The 26,028-nt window shown below is 30.6% G+C and overlaps 1 protein-coding gene across 1 annotated transcript in view; it reads right to left on the bottom strand.

The window, feature by feature from the left end:
- Positions 1 to 26,028, bottom strand: part of LOC142326310 (sphingosine kinase 1-like) — a 79,444-nt gene that overhangs the window by 31,271 nt on the left and 22,145 nt on the right. The window contains exon 3 of the mRNA XM_075368704.1: positions 14,782 to 14,960. Within this exon, the coding sequence (XP_075224819.1) occupies positions 14,782 to 14,960 (179 nt within the window). The remainder of the gene's footprint in view (positions 1 to 14,781; positions 14,961 to 26,028) is intronic.

Below are 26,028 nucleotides of genomic sequence, written 5' to 3'. Positions count from 1 at the left end.
TAATAATAAATTACAGCTTCCAAAACTATACTTAACATTTTTTTTATGAAAACTTCGACAAAAATTAAAAACATTATTTCTAAAATATCCTCCTCTTTTCCAAATTTTATTTTCTGTATTTAGAAATGAACATTCAAACATGGTGTATACTTAATCATAAATTCAACTTAAAATTACATATCCTGTTCACGTTATCCATTAACAGGATACTAAAATTTAACACTGAGAAATTCTTAGATAAATAAATAATATCAAAAAATTAAACAGGGTAAGAAAAGTATTCTCATGTACAAGAATATGAGAAAAAATCTAACAAATTAATTAAATAAATAAAAAAAATAATCTCACATGATTAATCTCTAAGTTTCTCAGTAAGCACATCTATAATATAAAAATAAAATTTAAATGCTAATAATTTTACATTTGTTTAATATGGATGATTCAAATTTAACAAGTACATGGTGTTATGTGTTTATATTTATTTTTCTGGTTGTTAGGACTCAGGTTTCATTTGCTCCTTTTTTATTAAAAGAAGGAACTTTAAATTTTATTAATGGAGGACTTTTAAATTTTAAAATAAAAATGTTCACTTTTTTCTTACTCTTTATAAATTGTCACTTTTCTTGTTACTCTTATTAATTGAATTGGTCTAATGCCATATTTTTAGTCAGTCTAGTTCCAGCCTCCAAAGACTCAACTTGTGTTTGTTACGAATGTATAATTAATTGATACAATAATTATATATATATATATATATGAATTACAAGTTCAAAGTGTAATAAAAATAATTTATATTATAAATGAAAGAAAAACTTTTATTTATTTTATTGAACTAGGGAATAATAAATATTTAAAATAATTAAACCTAACCGAGGTATTGAACCAAGATGGCACATTATTCGACATTTTTGGTCCTCCAGCTGCAGATATAATCTGAAATTTTGAAGACTCATCATCTTGATCTTCCAGAATCAATCATGGTTATAATTTAAAATTTTCAAGAATTTTAATGCTCGACAAATTACTACAATAAAGGGTTCGCAGCAATTTGATCTACAACATCACTTACGTAATATTTTTTTTAAATTTATTATTATATTTAATTTACATTTATATAACATTTGATTCATTTCATATTTAATTCACTTCATTAATAATTCACAATTTTAGTTTAAATTACTATTATTATGGATAGGGAACAATTAATTAGACAAAGAGGGTTAGTTAAGGCTACTATAACTAGGATTTACACATTTACTCAAAATTATAATCCTTCAAAAGGTGATATTTCCACCTTACAAATTAAAATAAGGGACCTTCTTGAATTGCAAAGCAAATATGACATCATTCAATCAGAAACTGTATTGCAATATTCTAATGATGTTTTAGCTTCAGATCACATACAAGTCGAAAAAGACTTGTATACTATAGTCTAAATTACAAAATTTAATAAATAATAGTAAAAAATTATCTAATCACGAATTTAGTACAGATACAAAATTTAAACAAACACAACTACAACCCATTAATATTCCTTTATTTAGAGGTAATATGTTAGTGTGGCAGCACTATTTTAATATATTTATTGATTTAGTACATAATAGAGATGATTTATCTAATATCCAAAAATTACAGTATTTACATTCCGTTTTGAAGGATGAAGCCTTAGTTATCATTAAAAATCTGCCAATAACAAATGAAAATTATGTTAATGCTCTAGAATTATTAAAAACACGTTTTGATAACAAATATATAATTGCATTTCTTAATGCTGAGCGCATTTTAAGGTCAGATTCTATGAAAAGAGAATCTATCTATCTCCTATCTATCTATCTATCTATCTCCTCATACGTGAATTTGCTTGAATCAATGCAACTTCCTGTAAACATATATGAATTTACTGACATCCAATTTCTAACATCAAGATTGGACTACAATACCACAAGATTATGGAAGGAAAAGTTGTCAAATCAAAGGTTTCCCACCTTTAAAGTCTTTATCGAATGTCTTAATTCCGGATGACAACTTCTAGAAAATATTAATGCATTCACTTCAAACATGCATGTGAAAACAGACAACAAAATAAAAAACGACAGCATCATAACAATTCAATCAAAGCTTTTAACTAACAATTTACCTTGAATCATAACAAGCAATTTAAAGTAAATAATGTCAGATTTTGTTCAAAATTTAAGTCTAAGCTATGTTTATTTTGTAATTCAAACAATCATTTACAACAATGTAAAGAATTTTTACATTTTTTTCCATTAATGAACGTAGAGACTTTTTGAGGCATAATAATTGTAGTTTTATTTGTTTAAATAAAGCCCATTCTATTAATGTGTTACTCAAAAAATTTATGTATGATTTGTACTTTGTACTAAAAAACATAATACATCATTTGTATGGATAAAATTAATCATTCTAATTTAGATAGCAATAAGCCTGAAGGTAATACCTGCTGTTCATTTAATAATCAGTCAAACGAAAATATACTTTTATCAACAGCCATATGTAACGCTAATGATATTTATGGTAATCACCATTCATGTAGAATTTAATTAGATTCTGGTAGTCAGGCAAATTTTTGAACATATAAATTTGCCTGAAAATTAAGACCTAAACTTATTAAAAATGATCTCCCCATTTCAGGCATAATTAACTCTTTATCTCAATCCAAATACAATGCTACACTTACATTATAACCTCGATATAAAAAGTTTTCATTCAAAGTGCAAGGACAGCATTCCATCAACCACAATCAACATTTCTAATGTTAATCTTATTGTAATAGATTTCTAGCAGATCCCAAGTTCAAAATAGCAAATAATACTGACATAATGATTGGAGCTCAATTCTATCTGAGTCTTATCTTGCCTAGGAAATTCATTTGAAATTCCAGAAATACTATTATTCAGGATACTAAATTAGGATACGTACTTAGTGGTCGCCTTCCTAATAACGTTTAGGGCAACAATACTGTTCATATTTTCTTGCTCATAACACTCATAAAAATCTTTCAACTATAATCGAGAATTTCTGGAAAAATGAAAAAATTAATACTGATGCTTCAGTTAATGATACATGTAAAAATATTTTCAATCCATCGCACTCGAAAAAACCAAGGTTAAATTTGTCTTGTCATTACCACACAAAAATAATAACATTCAACTAGGGGGATTCTTTTGTTAATGTTAAAAACAGATTCTAATCTTCAGAAAGAAAACTAATCAACAATGCCAACCTTAAAAAGGACTACTTTGCTTTATTACTCAGTTTTCATTCAGGAATATTTAGAATTAGGTCGCATATCATTACTCAACTCCAATGATTTGTTAATTACAATTAACAAATCGAATGTGCGCTACTTACCCTACCATCCAGTATTCAAGCCTTCTAGTCTAACAACTAAAATTTGAGTTTTCTTTGACGGTCCAGCTAAAATCACTAATGATAATACAAATGACCCCTTAATGATAATACTTTATTAGTTGGACCTGTAGTCTAACAAGACCTATTTTCCATATTGCTTATATTCAGAATCCATAATTATGTCATTACATCTGATATAGCTAAAATGTATCATCAGGTATTAGTTAAACCTAGCAATTCCAATTTACAATGTATTCTTTGGTGTGAGATTCTCCAGATCAAGAAATAAAATACTTCACATTACGAACCATAACGTATGGGACCGCTTGTGCACCATATTTAGCTACTAGATGTCTAATTCAAATAGCTAATAAAAATGAGAATGATTTTCCACAAGCCTCTAAGTCCATTCAAAATGATTGTTATGTTGATGATCTCATAACAGGTTCAGATAATTTAAATGAAGTTATTCAACTGAAAACTGATATTTCTAAATTATTACAACAATATGGTTTCCCACTCCATAAATGGTTTTCGAATAATAATACCATTTCTTCTTCTGAACACAGTTCTTCCATTCCTTCAAATCAACAACAGAATTTATGTATTTTAGGAGTTCTTTCGAATAATTCTTTAGACTCACTACTTTTCCAAATTACTCACTCTAATGATTCTAAATAACACACTAAAATAGATATTCTGTCCATTATAGCAGGTGTGTTTGATCCTTTAGGACTCATTGGTCCTACTGTTTTCTCATACAAACATTTTATGCAATTGTTGTGGCAACTTAAAATTAATTGGGATGAAATATTATCCAACACGTTACTAATACAATGGCTCAATACAACCAGTTGCATTTGATTGAATCAATTAAAATAAATCTTCCATCAAACCTAATATTAAAAGTAGAATTAATCCTATTCAAATAAATGGATTCTCTGATGCCTCTATAAAAGGCTACGGTTGTTGTAATTACATATGAATTGTATACACCAACCATACAGCTTCTTCTAATTTACTTTGTTCTAAATCAAGATTAGCACCCTTAAAACAAATTACCCAACTAAGACTTGAACTTTGTGGTTGTTTACTACTTAGTCGCTCTTTATTAAAGGTAGTTACTGCATTAAACATACATTTTTATGAGATATACTTACACACAGATTCTACAATAGCACGACATTGGATTCATGGACAACCATCTAACTGGTAAGTATTTGTCCACAACAGAATCTCTGAGATTCAGAAAAATTCTTCAAATGCTAACTGGCATTATGTCAAATCCTCTGATAATCCAGCAGATGTATTGTCTAGAGACTGTACACCAAGTAATTTCTTGACACATCACTTTGGTAGCATGGTCCTCAATGGCTTTCACAATTTTCTTTCCATTGGCCAAAGGATAACAATATTCTTTTATTAACTGTAATATGAATTCTGAATGTTTAATAGAAAAACGCAAAAATACAGTAACATCATTTGTATCTACTGTTATATTCGATTACACAAAACAATTTTCTTTACTACACACTTAGTTTCACACATTTAATTTCCGTTTTAAACTTTTCCATAATGCTAAATCAATTAAAGCAGAACGAATCATTCGTTCCCTAACTATGAAGAAATTAAATCATACTCTACATTTTTTTATTAAAAAATCGCAACACATAAATTTTAGCAACAAAATAAATAATCTTAAAAACAATCAAACTATTTCTAATTATAGCAAACTTATATCACTTGATCCATTTTTGGATAATTTAGGTTTACTTCATGTAGGAGGCAGATTACAACACTGTTGTATTACATATGGTAATGTAATACAACAGAGGATGTTTAACATGGTAGTTAAACATCCTCTTATTTTACATCCAAATACAAATTACAAAACTGATTATTAAGGCTGAACATTTGCGTCTTTTGTATTCGGGTGTTCCATTAACACATCATTCTTTAGGTCAGAAATATTGGATTATAAATGATAAGATAATTATTTCTTCTAATATTTGTAAATGTATGATTGCTTTCAATATAATGCAAACGGCCAGGTAGAATGGCTTGGTCAGTTACCATCTTCCACAGTTATTCCTTTCCAACCATTCTCTACATGCGCAGTAGACTACAAGGGCCCAATTGTAATTTGTCATGGTGAGCGGGGGTCTAAGACCTTAAGTAAATCTTATATAGCATTTCTCAAATGTTTCACTTCTAAAGCTATTCATTTAGAATTAATTTCTGATCTGACTTCACAGTCATTTATTGCAGCACTTAAAAGATCAATATCACGAAGGGGTATTTCCACTCAAGTCTTTTTGGTAACAACTCCAATTTCCATTATGCCAAAAATATACTTTATAATTTATATAAAAGTTCAAATTAAGAAAAAATAAAATCAGACATTCAAGCATTCATAACTACACAAGTATAACCTGGTCATTTAATCTTCCTTTTTCACCCTATTATGGTAGTTAATGGGAAAGAGCAATCAAAAGCATTAAATTTCATATGTGTTGTGTAATTGGATAAACTATCATTAATTTTGAGGAATTATATACAGCTTTAATTGAAATTGTGGCTTTTTTTCAATTCCCGTACTAGCTTCACTATTTTAACAAATCACAGAGATCTAGAACCTCTATCTCCAGGACACTCTCATAGGATGTCCACTCACTTCCTTACCTGAGCCCAATTACCAAAAAATTAAAATTAATCGCTTAGGCCATTGGCAATTACTCCAAAAATGTATACAATCTACCTGATGATGATTGATGAGAAGGACTTTATATTATTTACAGCAACAAAATAAATGGTGTTTCCCATTCTGTAATCTTTGTGTTAGAGATTTAGTATTAGTTACCAATGAAAATTCTTCACCCATGCATTGAAAACATGGAATTGTCACCCAGGTTTATACAGGCTCTGACAATCTAGTAAGAGTTGTTAATTTATTAACAGTTAATGTTCCTTTAAGAAGACCTGTGAATAAATGCCTATTACTACTCTCAAATGATTTAATAATTTCCTTACTATTATTCTTGTAATTTTATTTGATTTATAATCTTATAATATGACTACAAGTTCATAAATATTGTATTAATATTTATATCCTAATTTAAATATTTGTATTAATTTAATTATGATTTCACATCTACATTATGCATTATATAATTATGTATTGATTTATATATTAGGTGCAATAAGACACCAGTAATAATTTATTAATCTTGAGGATTAGCGTTCCCAAGATTTATTAATTATTTAAGATTTAAGATTTATTAAAGATTTAATGTGAATGTAATTTAACACTATTACACTGGTCAACATGATTTTTGTCTCACGAGTATCAATAGATGTCCTTAATGGAGTTTTGATCCTGTTTTCAAATATGTATTTGGAACTTCTCCAACAACCATAGTATTTTTGTTATTTTAATTTTTTTAAATATTTTAAAACATTTAAGCATCCATTTTTCCACTGTCAAGTAAATCCTCCCACAGCAAGGTAAATATGATGGAACCAAATGAGCTAACTCAAAAGGTAGTGTTGCTACTGTTTTGCAGGGCCAGATGTATGTAGACATGTATACACATGATCTAGTGTAACACACATGCATCAGAACGATGCCAGTTGTGAGATAGTAGAGAACCAGTAAACAAATCATTATGAGTACTTTGTGTGTCTGAACTGTTGGTGTATTACATAGTTATAACTTTATTTCTTTTAATTAGTCGTAAGTTACAAAATGCCTGAAGTCTGTTTAAATCATCCTTACAATTTTTGTTATGTATGTGGTAAAGTGATGCTCAAGTCCCAAAGGTGAAACCTTACTCCAAAAAGTGTTAAGAACTTTATTTTGGGTGTAAAGTTGAGGACAAAACAAGGGCATGGGCCCAACATATCTGTTGTTAATTATGTTCTAGGGTTCTCACTGCATGGAAAAATGGTAAACGCCACATACCATTTGCTATCCCTATGATATGGAGTGAACCCAAAGATCTTCTGTTTTTTTGCTTAACAAACATTAAAGGGATTATGTCAAATTCAAAACATACAGTGGTGTATCCAACTTGCAATCTGTAATGAGACCAGTAACACACTGTGAAGAATTACCTATACCAAAACCTCCAGAACATGTGGCATTGATGAAGAGAGCTGAGTTTGATAGAAGTAAGGAAGAAAAAGAAACAGATTCTGGTGATACAACTTTTGAATAAAGCAGTTCATCTGAGCCTCATTTACTGACTCAAGAAAATCTTAACGATCTCATAGAAGATTTAAAGTTATCAAAAAAAAAAGGCTGAAATCCTTGCTTTCTGCCTAAAAGGATGGAATCTTTTTCAAAAGAATACAAAGATATGTACAAAGAAGACATAATCATCATTCTAAATTTAAAGAATATTTTTCTGAAGAAAATGGCTTAGTGTTTTCTAATGACATTTCTTCTCTTATGGAGATAATTTGTAATGAACATAATCCAACAGAATGATGCTTGTTCACTGATTCCTCTACTTAGTTTAAAAGCCGTGTTTCTGCATAATGGCGGCAATAAATTCCCATCAGTATCTGTGGCTCACTCTGCTAGTGTGAGAAAAACATATGAAAACTTTAAATTTATATTGGAAAAACTTCAACATGCAGTGTGTGAATGGAATATTTGTGGTGATTTGAAGGTAAATGCACTTATGCTTGGTCTGCAGCTTGGTTACACAAAGTACTGTTGCTTTTTGTGTGAATGGGATAGTAGGGACAGAAAAAACCATTTCATTAGAACAACTGAATCCACTGGAGAAAGTAGCATAAGCATTCAAAAATGTTACTCAGAGTTTTATGGGAAATCGAAAGGCGGAAAATTACCGTGATATTGTCAACGATCTTATAAAAATTTGGGTTCTAATATGTCCTTAAAAGTTCCACTTTCTGCATTCACACTTAGATTTCTTCCTGGAAAATATTGACACAGTGGGCGATGAACACAGGGAACACTTTCATCACATTTCAGCTGTGGAAAAGAAGTATCCAAGCAAATGAAATCCTAATATGCTGGCCGATTATTGTTGGATTATCAAGAGGGATACTGAAATGAATGAAATATAACAGAAAATCATCATTTCTTACTTTCTAGGTGAGTCAAATGTTTGAATATTGTGTAGTTAAGAATGCAGAAAGTATTAAAATGATTGAAATTACAAACCCTCGTCTCTCGGAAACTTTGCATGAGGGGGGAAAACTGATACCATATTTGAATTCAGGAGAAAAAATACTATCAGAATCAATCACATATTTTTCTTCCAGAGACAAAAAAAAAATTATTTTTTGTTCCCCACTGTTTAAAATATTCAATTGTATTATTATTTATTTATGCAATATACTGATTATTACTATTATTCAAAAACCTATTATGAGCTTTTTAGTTAATTTATTATACATTTATATGAGTACTATTAATATTATATCACAAATGAATGTAAATACCATTTCAATTAAACATAAATATTAATTACATTATTGTTCATTTATTCACAATTACACTTTTTTGTTACTCCGTTGAAATGCAATATTATGGATTGTATCATGTATGTAACGTATTGTAATTGCAAAAATCATATGATTCATGTTATTGTTTATAATAGTTTCATTTACAATGTTAAACTAAAAAAGAAATCATATGACTATTGGCGGGCAGTTATGTTAAGACTCAGGTTTCATTTACTACTTTTTTATTAAAAAGAGGAACTTTAAATTTTATTAATGGAGGACTTTAAAATTTTAAAATAAAAATTTTTACTTTTTTCCTACTCTTTATAAATTCTCACTTTTTTGTTACTCTTATTAATTGAATTTGTCTTATGCCATAGGGCATTAAAACACAAGTTGAGTCTTTGGAAGATGGAACTAGTTCCATCCTCCAGACTCAACTTGTGTTTGTTATGAATGCATAATTAATTGATACAATAATTATATATATATGAATTACAAGTTCAAAGTATAATAAATATAATTTACATTATAAATGAAATAAAGACTTTTAATTGTTTGATTCAACCAGCAAATAATATATATTTAGAATAATTAAACCTAACCAAGGTATTGTTGGTTAGGTTAGGTATTGTTGGATATCCTCGCCACTGTAAATTTAAAACTGTAATATTATATATTACAGTATATATAACACTGGTGATACACACACACACATATATATATATATATATATATATATATATATATATATAACCCTCATTCATTAACTTGCTCTTATTCAATTTGTTTCACGTAAGAGTGGAAAGTTTTAAGAATGGACTTGTAATTTCAAAATGGCAGTTCTTACAGGCCATTTTCATGGATCTCTTTCAAAGTAGTCCCCTTCTGACTAAACATACTGACACCTAAAAACACACTTTTCCAAGCATTCCTAGAAATTTTCTTTCTTAAGGATGTTAAGAACCCTCTCCATGTATGTCTGGATGGCTTCAATTGAGTTAAATTGGTTTCAGAAAACAACAAAAAAAGAAGAAGTCGACAAGGGCTAAATCACAGGAATACAAGGATTGCCGAAATTAGAATTTGGCCAAAAACTAGAGATTGAGAATGCACAATGAGTCAATAATTATTGAGGTGGAAGACCCAATTCTTGTCTTGGCAAAATGCAGGCCTTTTCTTCCACAGTTTCGTACTAATGCTGAAGGACCCTTTTACAGTATTCCTGGTTGACTGCTGCTTCTTAGGGACAAATTTGTGATGCACAATACCTGTAGAATCGAAGAAAACTACCAACATTGTCTTCACATTCTCGACCGACTGTGTCATGCTTTTTTTCAGTCATGACAAATTTAGATTCTTTCCACTGCAATGATTGTAATGGAAGGATCTGGGTCATATCCATAAACCCATGATTTGTTACCTGTAATTACCCTATGTTACAATCTAATTCAGTTCCAGCCCAACTAATCAGTTCTTGGGACACTTAAGTCAATGTCTTTTCTACTGGTTTGACAACAATTTCGGAATGAATTTTGCAGACACCCAATGCTTGTTCAAATCTTAAGTTTCAATTGACTGAACCATATAGAAACTGAACATCATTTCATCAGCCTAATTTTAATTCAGTTTCATTTTAATTTCAGTTCATTTTTTTAATTTTAAGTCTATGATCAGAGCATGCTGAATCGAGAAATTTCACAATGTTTTCATTGGTATTTGAAGTGAAAAGCCAGTCGGACCTGTGATCATCTTCAACTGATTTACGCCATCTTTGAATTTGTTTAACCAGATAAAAACATTTATCCCCGAAAGCGGCTTTTAAGAGTTCATAAGTCTCTGAACCCGATTTCCTGGTTTTCAAACAAAGTTTGATAAAAACTTGTTGTTCTGTTTTTCATCCATTTTGTGAAATCAATAATCCGCCAAGAACTGACGAGTCTTCACTCTCTACTGAACAAAGATAATCATGATCTTTTCAGGATTTTCAAGGACAAAACTAGCTTCCCCTTCCACACCTCACAGGCACATCTACCCCTCTACTGAGCAGTAGCGGCACCTGTATTTTTTTTAAAACTCTCTCAAAACCACCAGCCCCTGCCATTAGGCAATGTGTGGTCATCTCAGGGAGTCATGGTAGTCATCTCTGCTCCCTTGTCTTGCCCCCTCATGGGGTGTCCCATCGGGGTCTTCCCAGTTCATCAAAACACGCCAATCTCCACTTCTGGATGGCCAACATGCCCCTCCGCTGAGAAGCTACCCTTCCCGTTCCTAACCTATCAGTGCCAAATGAACGTTGCACACATCCTACGCTTCCCTACGGCCCCATCATACCTTGAGGGTTCCCGATGCCATCATCGGGGCAACCCTCAACCATGATTCATGTTGTCTGTTTTTTACAACCTGTACCCCCTTGCTCCAAAACAGTATCCGGGATGCCGAACAATGTAGCCATCAACACAAAAAGATTACTTGGACTATAACTTACCCTAAATATTACCTGTAACAAAATTTTCAGTTTAACAAAAGCTTACACATATTATTATAATGAGGCTCCTGAGATGTCCCTATGAAAGGTGTCCTGAGCAATTGTCGACAGTTTCACATATAAAGAAATCTAATAACTACAGTCTATGCAGTGTGGGGAACAATGCGATCAAAGCCCTGCCCCTTTGCTCATGACGCACTAATTATCAGGATTCATCCAACCATTTTAAAATACATCTTGATATAAAACAACATAGCACAAAAAGTAACAGAATTACACTCTTAGTGCAAAATGAAATAAAATAGCACACTTAATTCTACAAATTACAATAGTAGACTTCCCTCTTCTCGGAGCGATTGACCACAAGGCTGTACTGCTCTCCCGCTGGTAATTACATGATGGATCATTAAAACACATGTTGACACAATACTAACTTAATTACATATGTAATTGTGGTTGATTAAACACTTAGTTGCCTTCTCCGCCTGTCTCCTGATCGTCGAGTACCATCCAACCATTTTTTACAAAGCATCACAAAATAAAATAAAATAACACTCTTAATTCTACAAATTACAGTTTAAACCACCCGTTGCTCGGAGTAACGCCCCCAAGATTGTACTGATCTCCTTCCAGTATGCATACAGAATAATACAAAAACATACATTTTAACACTATACAAACATAAATACAAAGGTATATTGCAGTAGATCAAACAAAAGGTTGCTTTCACTTTCTGCCTACTCTATGTTGAGAATAACTCCTTTTTAGTTCCCTTCATTCATTTCAACAGTCTTAGTAACTATTTGATGCCAAGACAACCTGAAGGCTTGACTCCACATATATAAATAAATCTTAATATGTTTGTTCAATACACTATATAGCACATGAAAAACAACTTACAAGGCTAAACATAAAAGAAGTAAATACAATTATTGCTAAAATCTTTGGCTTGATTCCTACCAGCTAGCAGTCCTCACCCCATTCTCTGCTGGCTTCCTCCTTAGTCTTAAGTATACTGGCGACCATCCTACCCACTAACTCCCATTCTCTCTCACCTAACAGCATGTATGTCTTGGTGTTGTCCAGCGTTAGCCATTCTAATCCACTTCTCCTGTATAGGAATCTCAGTAGGCAACTCCCTTTTGCACACATCATCCAGGATGGCCATCAAGGTCTCTGGTTCCCAAGTACGCCTGCAGTTCAGTTCTTTCATAACTGCATCCACTATTCTCATGGCCTGTGTCTCCATTGGCCTCCACTGCTATACCATATCTCTCCTGCCGGGGCGATTGCTTCTTAACGTGAAGACTATTGCTCAATGATCACTGGCAAATTCATCCTCTAGAACTTGCCAGCTTGTCACTTGAGATGCTATTACCTTCGATGTGGCCATGATGTCTACTACCAAGCCACTATCTATCCCCACATACATCGTGACCCCAGACATGTTGTGAACCACTAATCCCGACAAGCCCAGTACGGTGGCCAAGGTGTAGCCTCTGGTCATGGACCTATTGCCTCCTAGCTCCCTGCATTCTGAATTGAGGTCCACGGCCAGAACCATGGGGCACCTGGCCTGCCTAATGCAACATTACAGGTCTCCTAAAAAGTCCTCATACCGTTCCAACCCACAGTTGGGAGAGATGTAACAACTGATGATGGTGTACTGGTTAGCTCTACTGAGATGAAACCATCGCCCCTCTCCACGTGTGTGACCGTGTATTTTCCTATGATGTTCTGAATGGCTGCATCACCTTCCCTGTCAACATGCCAGCCAGCTGCGGCCACTAGCCTCTTGTTGGGCTTGCTCTAATATAAGCAACACATTGAAGTCTCCAACTAGTGTTGCTTCCCAGCGTAAATCAAGGGCAGCCGTGCTCCTGTTTGCAGTGAGCTGTAAGCACTTCATTGTAAAGTGCGTTTACAGTCTAGGCTGCCCATCCGATGGTTGTTCTTCCCGCATGCCATACACTTGGTGGGCACTTTTAGCAGCACCTGTCTTAAAACTTTCCAATCACACCTTGTATAAATGAATAATTCAGTGATTCACATTAGAAGTGAATATATGAGAATACTTACTTTTGAAAGAATAATAGAGATTCAATAATTATAACATGTTATACTAACAAAAAATAGGAAGGACAGAAAGACAAAGCTAAATCATAAACCATATCATGTTGTTATATTAAAAATAAATGAATAAAATAAATTTTATTAATAAATATATGCCATAAAAATAAAATCATTAATATAAGAATAGTAAGTTACTTTACTTCATCTTACCTATTTTCTCTGAAACAGAATTTAATTATGTTAAACTTTCTAAACAATTAATCATGCATCATTGTTTAACATATTTACAAAGATTGCAAACTGTATTAAAAAAAGCTTACATGTGCTTTATTCTATTTCAACAACATTATTCACTAATCACACTGTTTCTTAAGAGAGTTGTCCATCATGAGTAGCAAAGTGAATTTAATGCTACCATAAACAATAAACTTTATCCAGTTAGTAACACTATGTCACCATGGAGCTCCTCATGCAAGAGTAATCATCAAGAGGGAGCAATTAGTTGCTGTTTGCGAATACAGCACACTAAACTAACTCATAGATACCTCACGAATCAGACTGATGCACCCGTTTGTGTTCATTGTGACTGCCAGCTAAAGTAAACCACATCCTTGTAGACTGTACCTGTTATGTCAGAAGTTTAAACGAGGGGCTAACATCCAAAATATCTTACAGAACAATGAGATGTTATCGAATGTCTTACAATTTCTTAAGGCCATAAATCTGTATTCAAATATTTGATTATTCATATCAATTTTTTTATCTTAATCTTTTTGTTGTTTTAAGTTATAATTTTTAATATTGTATTCTACAGTGTTTTTATTTCACCTTTAGCATATGACATAAGCTTTTTACACGTATGTTGCATTTTTATATTATTGTTTAATTTTTTAAATTTGATTATTTATTATTAATATTGTATCCCGGCACTGATGACAATTCATTGAGCACCCAAAAAAAAAAATTATTACCAGGTTAACAATTTATTTTTTTTATACAAGTATTGCTGTGAAACCTATATAGCTGCCAACTGTAACATTGTTAACGAAAAAAATATACATAAAAATGTTTCTCTATAGATTCAAATTAGCATGTAATTAGAGAAAATAAATTTATGTGTACAAAAAGCAGAGTTAAATTAAATCTCCAGTCAACAGAACCATTAACTGCACGGTAAAAATGTATTTACACTTCAATAATTCATATTACATGAATATGATACGAATATTAATCACGCAATATAACCTAAAACAATGCAGCAATACAACATATTCTTTAATACAAGACACTGTAAACAAATCATACCAAAACTGAAAGATAATTTCTTTTAAATATAAAAAATTAAGAGATGAATAAGGGAAACATCTTACTTGTAAGCAAAGCTGATAGTTTTTGCAAGACCGTTTCCAGATCCACAAGGTATGATTCCTAATTTTGCACGTTCCATAGTAACTTCCCAGTCAATGCGTTCCAGCAGACCATTAATAATTTCAAATAATATGCCATCACCACCAATTCCAACAATTCCACTTCTATATTGATTTATATCCTACAACAGAATATTAAATAAACAAAAAATTTCATTAATTATGACTAAAAAATTCCCATTTCTCTAAATAAAAATCAACTGTACTACTGGCATCTTGGTCAATGCTCCCTCCCTTTTTACAACATTGCTTCACTAACATTACCAAAACACCAATTCTTCCTAACAAGACAAACAAAATATGTAAAATAAATATTGTTTAATCAACTTGTGTTTTACTAATAATTTTCAGAATGATTATTAGTACAATAATTACATATTATTATCATTAGATCTAAAAACCAGCTTAAATAAAATATCAATCGCTGCAATAACAAACATAATTGATGTACAATTAAAATAGTTAATCATAAAAAAATTACAGCTTTCATTATCATTTATTCCACCAACAAAATCAGAGAAAAAAAACACTGAAAAATAACAGTAGAAATTGAGAACTTTGTCATGAGCCTACAATTTAAAATAGTCACTCTGTTTTGTAGCATAGATAAGTTTTATCATTTTTAAATGAAAATTTTTAATACAGTTAACTGAAAGAACTATAGTGTAATTGTGGTTGGTATGTCAGTGCTTTGAAGTGAAGTAGAGAATAAGTCCTTCATGAGAGCTGGAAGATAAGATTTCCTGCTCAATAGCTATGTTTGTAATATCTGCAGCAGGGCAGATATTAAAAATAGTGGATATAACATAATAAAGAGTTTTTTATGTGTATGATAATTTTCTTTTATATTAACTATAACAACAATGGGAACTTGGAAAAAAATGATGTGGCATTTTTGGACATGACAGAAGAAACAGGAAATACACAAGCTGGAGTGGCAGAAAACACGATTAAAAGAATTAAAAATATCTATGGTAGTTCTGCAAATTATATAATGATAGATGACAAGAAAATCATTACATAATTTACTCCTCAAAATACTGTTTTAATACAGTATTGTCTAATATACTAAATAACACAAGAGGTCTGACAGTGCAAACTGAGTTATACAGATGATGGTAAGAGAAGATCAACAAATTTGAAAAGGTAGAATCAGAAATATGATTGAAAATGAAATCAGGGATTACACTGAATAGAAAAATAGGCATGCAAAGAGTTGTTAAATATATAAATTGGTTAATTCAATTCAAGGGACAATGGGTTGAATAAAGAATTTCAAATATTTACAGTTAGGATTAATTAAAATAGTTAAATTCAAGACAAATGAAATTAATTGAAATAGTTCAAAATTTTATCACCGTTATAAAAGAAGATAAAAAAGTGAAAAAAAATCAGAAGAGGCAAAATGAATGACTTCAAAGACACTGCCAGGGAATTTTAATGTAAAGGGCTGGATGCTGAATTTGGACAAAGAAGGATCTGTGTAAATATATTTACTTTACTCTGCGTAAACTACACAGTAAAGTATGGTTTTTGTCACATTAAAATCATAAAAAAAGGTTGGCTGCTGTGTGCAGCAATATAAATTATAAAAACCAGACGATCATTGACAAAATCTATGACCAGGTAATAAATTGGATCTTTCATTCCTGAAGGATAATTAAACCACCTATCTTTCAAGTATGCATAGAGTATAGTAATAAAATACCATGCAGGTATAGTTGTCCAAAAGAAATGTGAAGACACTTCGTCTCCTTTTGAGCTAGCACACATGGGTGATTTTTTATCACAGTGACAAAAACATTTCTGTCACTATCACATCACGTCATCAAGGTGAAGTACACTCACAAAAGGATGACAGTCACTAAACTTTTTTAAAATCCAAGCTTCATTTGTCAATATGGATTTTGAAGAGATGGTCATTATCTGCAAACTCATGAGTCATAAAATAAAATATCAAAAAAAGAATACTGAGTACACCCCCTTTGGAGTGACAGGCTAATAAGTGGAAAGTTTTACACTGTTTCATAAACTCAGACAACATCCAAAGAAAGTTTTTTAATATTTTCGAATGAGTGTTGAAAGTTTTGATGAATTACTATGTCTTTTACCTGCATTAAATACAAAAATATGAACGAGATTGTCTGTCCCAGTTGAAGAATGACTTGCTATAACTTTAAGGTAAGTAAATAAAAATAAGTAATTTTAATTGTTTTAATTTTTTTTTTAATAACTAATTGGCTGAAAATTAACAAATTACCACAGTGTATATGAGTGGTTGTGCATACTACCACCCATTAAATTAATGCTCGCGTGTTGTAGTCCTGGAATATGTATACTTTGATATCTTCATTAGAGTCAGGAGAAAACTGTGAAACAATTGTGGTTAATTATGAGGTGGCTAAGGAGCTTTGGGTGATGTTGAAAAGAATAATATACCAGGTTTTGGTGATAGGGAGACAGAATATTTTGGTGTGATCTGGGAATTTTGAAGGGGGGATAATGACAATGGAGAAGAATTCAGATGAGTGCTTGTAGCTATGTAGCCCTGGTTTTGGGGACTCAGTGGCAGGGAGACAGAATATTTGGTTTGATCTGGGAATATTAAGGACTTGTAGGTGGTATATACTACATAGGAGAATAATTTTGCTGTGTGCTTGACCTGCGACCAAACTGATCTTGCCCAGACAGACTGGGTTGTTGAGAGAAATACGAGGATTGTATCATTCTGTCAGAATTTTGTTGTTGAACGTCAAAAATTTGTAAAATCTTGATTTGTACTTCTAATTTATTCTCCTGCCAGACTGCTTTTAACACTGGAACCAGAGACAGTGTAAAATGTTTTTTCCTTCTCATTGTCATCACATTCATTTTTATTTTTCCCTCAATCAATCTATTTTCGTCAGCTCTTGTTTTATTTAAAATGTCCAGAAGCATTTCTTCATAGTTTTTTATTTGTATTTTTCTTTCAAGTATGTTGCCTTCACTGTGGTACATCTTCACTGGTATCTCCACTATATTCATTGCACTGACCTTTATGTACAGAAACTGCATTTCCTGTGGACTCTCAAGTCTCCATGCTTGGGAGAAGAAATAAAAGTTGTTCAAATATTTGTACTTTCTTCTCTTCTTAGTGGTCAGACCCAAATGGTAGATTTTTGTTCATGTAGCTCTCGTAAGAAACAAGTTCTTAAATTTCTCCACCTTTTTTGTACCAGTTTACCTGAAAATAAATGTTTAGAATATAAACAATCATTGAATTTATAATATCAATTAATAGTAAGTTAAGTAATTAAGTAGTTACGCATGTTTTTTATGTACATATGCATTTGTGAGGATATGTGTGTATGTGATAGCGATAATTATTATTTTGCCTAACTTGATCTTAACAAAGAGTTTTTTGTTTCAGATATCTTGCGACTGGCGCCAGCATCTACAGCATATCATTTGAATATTTGTTAGGTGCCACCACAGTATGAGAAATTGCAAAGTCTACATGTACTGAAATCCGGAATTTGCACCAACTATTAATGACAGAAAAGAATGAAAAAGACTGGCTGATTATCTCTAATCAGCTTTACCAACGGACAAATCTTCCTAATATACTGGGCATGATAGACGGCAAACGTATCAGAATGATTCAGGTAGCAAACATAAGTTCACAGAGTTTTAATTATAAAAAGTATTTTTCCATAGTTCTTACGACATGGATAGATGCAAATTACAAATTTGTATATATAGGCGTCGGTATGAATGGAGCAGCAAGCAACTACAGTATATTTCAAAATTCAAACATGGGTAAAAGGTTGCAGCAAAACCATTAGATACCACATGATTGTACCTTGCCTAATGACAAAAATGGAAAAAGGATGCCATTTTTTCTGGCAGAAGATGAAGCATTTGGCTTGTTAAGACACATTTTACAACCATATGTAAGAAAATCATGAACTACAATGAAGAAGATTTATAACTATTGGCACGCGTTCCATATAGTTGAGTGTACTTTCAGTATACTTAGCAACAAATGACAAGTTTTGCACAGGTCTCTTGATATCAGTCTCAATTTTGTTGATATAATAGTAAAATCATGTTGCATTTTACACAATTTTGTAGATTGCAAAGATGGCATTCGATTTGTTGATATTGTTTATGAATGTCCACTACAAAGTATTTCAACAAATCCAACTGATAGAACCATATCAGTAGCAATCACAGGCAATTATTTTTCATCTTACTTTACTTCACTGCAAGGGGCTGTACCATGGCAATATAAGATTTAAATCAGTGGTGAGTCGTAGCTAAAATTAGTGGGGATGCTGCTCCAGAAAATTGTTTTCTGGGCCTTTTCAAGAGAATGGTTAAAGTTTTCTGAAAAAAAAAAATGAATCAAATAGAATAGCTGGAAGCAGGATAATTCTATACTTTATCACATTCAAGAATATAGTACATGGTCTTTAAACACATTCTGCTTAAAAACCATATTCGGTTTAACTGAATAAATAATAAGATGTCAAAACAGATAGTATTTTTTACTATTATTAGATAATAACTTAATAAAATGTCTGCTTAAAAACACTATAGCCTAATGGTGCTTAATTTAAATTTCTTTATACACAGAAACAAATACATAATTCGTTTTTACTAATACCGTCTCTTTCACCCTTCAAGCGTGTTTTTGGGTAGATTTGGCAATCAAAGAGCCCTTGCTTTCCGCCATCATCTGATCATTACTGGAAAACAACTAAACCGCTTTCATATTCCTTCCACTGACTATACTAGAAAAGGGAATGAACAAGGAATGTTACATACACACGCGGAGTAAAAAAAAAAACTACCTTCTACCATTACGCCAGGGTCGACATTGCAGGAGTAACAGTGCTCACTCTCCCTCACAGCCTTGCATGCAGTTTGTACATGCGCATGCACACAACAGCCAAACACAACACAGCTGGAACTGTGAAGCACACAGTTCTATACAAAGATTTTTGTATCTTTTTATAAATTGGGGGATGGCTACTGACATTAAGCTTAAGGATTACATATTGCACAATTATAAAGAAAAAAGGGCTCATTATATTAAATGTTATTGATAACATCAAGTGGAAATAGAGGGTGCTGCAGTTCCAGTGTTTATACGCAAGCTGCCATTGATTTTAATTGTAATAATATGTAGTTACCTATTAAGAGTGCATGTCAAGCTAATAAATAATTGTAATAATACAATAATAAAAGTAATAATACATAATTATAATAACAAATGACTGTAATTTTAATATTGAAATGTAAAACTTACCGTCTTCCGTTTTTTGTTGTGATGACAAGTAATCCCAAGCACTTGAAAATATTATTCGACTGACTTCTTCCCAACCTTCAATTTTCAAATTAATGTCTAAATAATCCTTCAATTTTTTGTCAAAAAGTACTTGTCTTTTTTCCACTTCTATAAGAATATCATTATTAATATAGTCTTCGTGCACAGTCACGTTGTGCAAAGATGTCGATGGTATGTTTGCGTGTTACCATGTCGATAGTCGGAACGCACATGGGGTAGTGGGAATGCAGGAAATGCACGGAGAGTGACAATTTTGTCATCCATGTGCATGCAGCTATCAAAACCTAGTAGTGCAGTGACAGTTTTGTCATGGGCTTGTTTGAAAGTTGGCGAACAAAAGTCTCACCCGGCAGTCACATCGTAACATGCACGCATCTCCTTACAAATCCACAGACTGGACAAGAGAGATGAAACTATCACAGTGACATAAACCACCCATGCGCGCTAGATCTTTCTGTCATGAAATAATACATTTTTAAAAATGAAAATGAAAAACCTTTTCAATATTTCCATTTGGTGTAATTCATTACACCACATTCCTAATGAAAACAACACCATGTGTTTTTTTTTATTTCTGCAAAGACATCATATCATCACAACAAATTTTAAAAAATATTTAATTTTATATTTGGCAGATTCACTTAAAACACTATGAAAATCAATTCTTGTAAATTTGAGATCAACCAGTTAGAAGTACTGAGTTATAATCAACCAAAGGTTTTTAATTTTAAATCAACTAAATGTAATAGGTGCTTTTAAAATAAAATAAAATAGGATTTTTTTAATTTACCTAAAAATCCCTTCAGGTAGTCTGAAAAACATCTGAAGGTAATTAAAGAAATTAAAATTTAACTATTAAGCATAATTTATGAAAAATTGAGTATGTCAAAGATATTTATCCTGAAACTCATCATAAATATTACTGAATTTTATGGTAGAACATTTTCCTATTACTTTTCTTTTAATACGGTCAAAAGAACAATAATTTTCAATTTTATCATTTGATAAGTTAAATTTTGACTACGAAAATGTTATGCAAGTTCAGAAAAATCAACATCCTGTTTTCCTTTTAAATACAAATATTTAATAAAATGTTCACAATGAATATGATTATAATTTATTTAACAATATTAAGATTCTTTTTTTTTTATTGATCTGATAAAATGTATATTTTTACTAATTATTTACTATTTATCTAATGTTATGATGAAATTTTTATTGCCGTAATGCAGGACCAATAAAAGCAAGCCTTTTATAATGTTACTCCCAATTAGGATATATTTACTTCTATCAATAAGCTTATAATTCTTTTTTTTAACATGATTTATATATTAATATAATTTAACATTGGAAGTTATTCCAATGTTCTTCCCATATTTTGTTCTATACTCTCTTTCCTCCATTTACTTACAATTAATGTTTATGGTACATGATTTTTTTTTCAAAGCATTTCATTTATTTATTTTTCTTCCTAAAATATATTACAGATTCCATAAATGTTTCAGAAATTTGTCAAAATTGTAACTCTTTTTATGCCTCATAGTACAAGTTTTGTTCACTGCAGATGTACCTTAAATGCAGTTTTGATGCAGTTAAAGAAGTGCAACAGTAATTAACTCAGTATCCAAACACAATTTAATTGAGACCACTAGGCGAAAGATGTTACAACTTGACAAAATTAAAAATATATGAAAGATATCAAATAAACATATGCCCAATCTGAGAACCACTGATATTAAAGATAAAAAACTTTTTATTAGTTATGGAAATACCACTAGGCAAAATAAAATTATGAACAAATTTCTGTCTAAACAGTTAAGCTAAACATATAGGTGTTTAGATAGGTAGTTGTAAGACAGCGTTTCATTACATTAGTACCTATAAGAAACTAACTCAATCCAAATAACCTTCATTGCTTAATTTATCATTATTAACACATTCTGAATGGCAAGATGCCAATAGGATAAAACTGAACATTCCCTAGTTTCTGCTAGATCCCATTGGCACCAATTCACTTAGTTAATCTATATATCTTTATTATTAGTCCAGCAGGCTGGAAATGTTTGGAATGGTCTGTGAGCATTCAGTAGTAATGCTTCTACTACTACCTTCCTGAGCAGCATGTTAGTTGGAATTTTTGACAGTTTTTTTAAATTGTGTACGAGACATGCAGTTGCTACTGTTTTTTAACTGGTTAATTTTTATTGTGAAGCATTTTTTTGTTACGTAGTATAATAGTTATCACTAAAAAAATATGAATATTTTTATTACTAATACTGCTTACTGCAACTTGCAAAAAAAATGTTCCACTACACTATCCAGCTAGCAGTACTTTCACTTTATGAGAGATACTTTACAAATGCCTTTCAAACTTTTTTTTTATATATAGAGTATACATTTTTTTTTTAATTTCATAATTTAATTTCAAATTTTGTAACATTACCTTTTTTTTTTTTAATTTGTAGATTTATTATTTATATTACTAACTGAATATGTTTGTTGCAAACCAATTTGTTATGTAGGCATAATACAATTCCAAGTTTTTAAAACAAAGAAATTTTAAAATATTTAGACTTAAAACACTACGAAACTGAGTTTTTTACTTTTCATTTCATTTTTCTTATGTGCAATGCTAATGTATTACATTGTGTCACATACAGATTGCAAAAGCTATTTTTATGATTTTTTTTCAGGTATTTACAATACAATATAACTGGAATCACAGTATTGAAAGATCTGAAAATAGTAAATATAATACAATACAGTAAGAAATTTATATTTTAAGATTTAAAAAACATAAAATTTTAGGTCTTGCATACACTTTTAAGTCATGCATGCTATTTTTTTTTTTTTGCATGTAGCAGATACTCCAAACCTGTAGAAAATAGTCACCACCAAGCGATTTCTCTACAACATATTTAAAAAAAAGGAGCGGCTTTTTTATTTTGTTATTTCCCTCGATGTGTACCAATCCTTTTTTACACAGTAAAATTACTTTGCTTTATGGCAAGATGTTCATGGCGTTTGATACATTCTACCATACACCAGGTACTCACACAAGTTTATATTTTTTTCACTGCCTTTTTCAAATTTCTCTTTTGACACAACAACATCTGTTACTCCACTTCCTGAACATCATCATCTGGTTCACACTTTCTCCTCAACAGATTGAACACATTGTGTTGTTATATCATCGGTCATCGCAGTCACTCTGTTTTCCATCTCAATAACCTTACCATAAATTTTATTCACATTATCCAAAATGTGAATTGTGGAATTATATCTGTATCTAGATATACAAACTATATCTAGTCAACTTATCGATTTTTCAAACAAAGACCAATTATTAAAATTTCTTTGTTACTCCAATAATTTAACAAGTAGTTATTTTTTCCCCGTCTGTAGCATTTGACATGACGTAAGCATCATAACATCATAATGTGAATATTTCACTATTTATCTAACCTTGAAATTTTAATGCATCTAGTTTGTTGAACAATTTATAAAGGCATGAGGTTTCCAGTGGGAAGGAATTTTTTAACCATCTCTCTAGTGACTGTTCAAAAATCAAACAAAGTTTCTCTCCACTCTTCTTGGATATCTTCTATTATGGATTGTCTTGGATTTTTATACTCAAGGAAGCTACATTGCAGCTTTTAAACAAAATCCTTTCTCCCATTTTCTTTCTGTACAATAAATGTCCAGCATATGCCATCAGTTAAAGAAAAAGAAAAACTGTTCACATGAATGGATGGCACCAATGGTACCCTTCTGTAAAAATACTGTTTAGGGATAAGCTACCAATTGCCAGCTTAAGTGTTAACTGTTACCTAATAGAATGTTTAAAATCAATCGGTGGTTGAAAATTACACCCTTTCCTCCCCAAACCTTACTAAAACTATTAAACAAACAAACTCTATTAATTAGTATTATATTTTGCCGTATGCGAGTTTGTTCAGTCCATACAATTCCATTTGACATTACTTTTATTTTCAAAATTAGTTAAAACAGACAATCTAAAGTAAATTAGCAATGGTACTTTTAAATAGCTTGTTTAAAAATATTAATTTCTTTTAGTGTTTATACAGTTTTTGTAATAAATTATTTATTATTTCCTCTATTAATAGCGATTTAATTATATACTATTTCTTTGTTACATTATGACATCAGTCCATGACAAATGGACTGTTGTCTGATGACTGATGTCATCTATGTTTCAAACATGATCCTCAGCGGTCATTTCAAATTTACATTAAACAGCCTACCTTTTTACAACAATTTGTTCAGAAAAATTAGTTTAAAAATTTTTATTTATTTAATCTAGATACAATTCAATATACAAACTTGTTTATTCTCAATATGCCTATTTAAAGAAACTTGAACACAATGAAACTAGTGCTACTCTTAAAGAATTGTTTGGTGTGAAACAAGATGTAATAGCTAAATAAATATTTTTTTAAAGTGGAAAATAAATAACTTTTTTTAAAAGTGAAAATTAATCAAATATATCAATGAAACTTGAAGATGAACTGTAAATCTTTAAAATTTTTACATAGCAAAACTTAATAAATTTTAACTACCAAGAATATGCTTTCTATACTTTAAAACAGTTAAGTAACTGAAAAAGGTAAAGGGTATTTCATTCATTATAAACAAAAATATTAACAGCAAATCAATGTGTAATGGCATCATGAAATTAGGAAACCAGACTTATCTTGTAATTGATCTTTCACAGAATAATAACTGTTTTTTGATAAAAATTTTAAAAATATTCTCTAATCTACTTTTAAGCCCTTTTCAGGGAAACTTGTTTGTATTTTATTTTACATATAAAGAAATTTATTTATATATTTTTTTTTTTTTACTTTATATACAAAACCACTAAAATTACTGTTGTAAATTTATAGTTTTAACTTAAAACTGCTACAGTTTTATTATATATTAAATTTTATACTTATATTTCTGCTAATAAAATAAATATATTTATTTTTTATTCATTTTTTTCATGTTTAACTTTGAAAACTCTACTACTGTTAAATAAAAAATCAAAGTATCAGTAAAAATAAAGATTTTTTTAATAATATATATATATATATATATTGATTTTTTTTTATTAATTTTTCAGTAACACAACCTAGGAAAGTAATACCAAAAGTTGACTTTACAGGATTCCAGATCATCAGTCGGTTCAAAATTCCAAAATTATATCAAACAAAAACAAAAAATAAATAAATAAAAACTAAAAATTTAGAAACCATAAACCCTAAATAACCAGAAAACATGAACAACATAACTCAATACCAACTGGAATGATAATAAATTTAAAACATCATGAAACTGCAAACATAAACACTGTTGCCAACTGCTGCAATCAATAATGTCTTTAATTAAATAATCTTCAAAAATGATCTGTTGATTAATCATTTCATACTTATATTTATAAATTGAAACAAAATATTTTTAAAGTATAACCAATCTTCTACTGTTCCTACAAATTTTCAAATTATTTTTATAATCAGTAATATTATTTTTATGTTAATATTATAATCAGTATATTATTTTTATTATGTAATATTAAGAAATGGTCAGTCATATTAGACACACCCCTCTTTCCGTTTCTGAAAGCATTGTAATGTTCCATAAATCTCTTTTTAAAAGATCTGTTAGTTTTACCAATATAAATTTTATTACACTCATTACATTTAATTCTATATATTCCTCTTAAACCCTCTTCATCACTTTTATTATTACTCCTTAAATACTATAATATGGTTTGTAAGCTTTTTTTACATTTATTTTTATCATAAACATTAGTAATTTTTTCTATTATTTTATTTGTAAAACTATACTCTACAAAA

This window comes from Lycorma delicatula, chromosome 6, assembly GCF_047948215.1.
Source record: "Lycorma delicatula isolate Av1 chromosome 6, ASM4794821v1, whole genome shotgun sequence".
Taxonomy (NCBI): Eukaryota; Metazoa; Arthropoda; class Insecta; order Hemiptera; family Fulgoridae; genus Lycorma; species Lycorma delicatula.
Note: the sequence above shows the minus strand (reverse complement) of the source record. Positions and strands in the feature narration are given on the sequence as shown.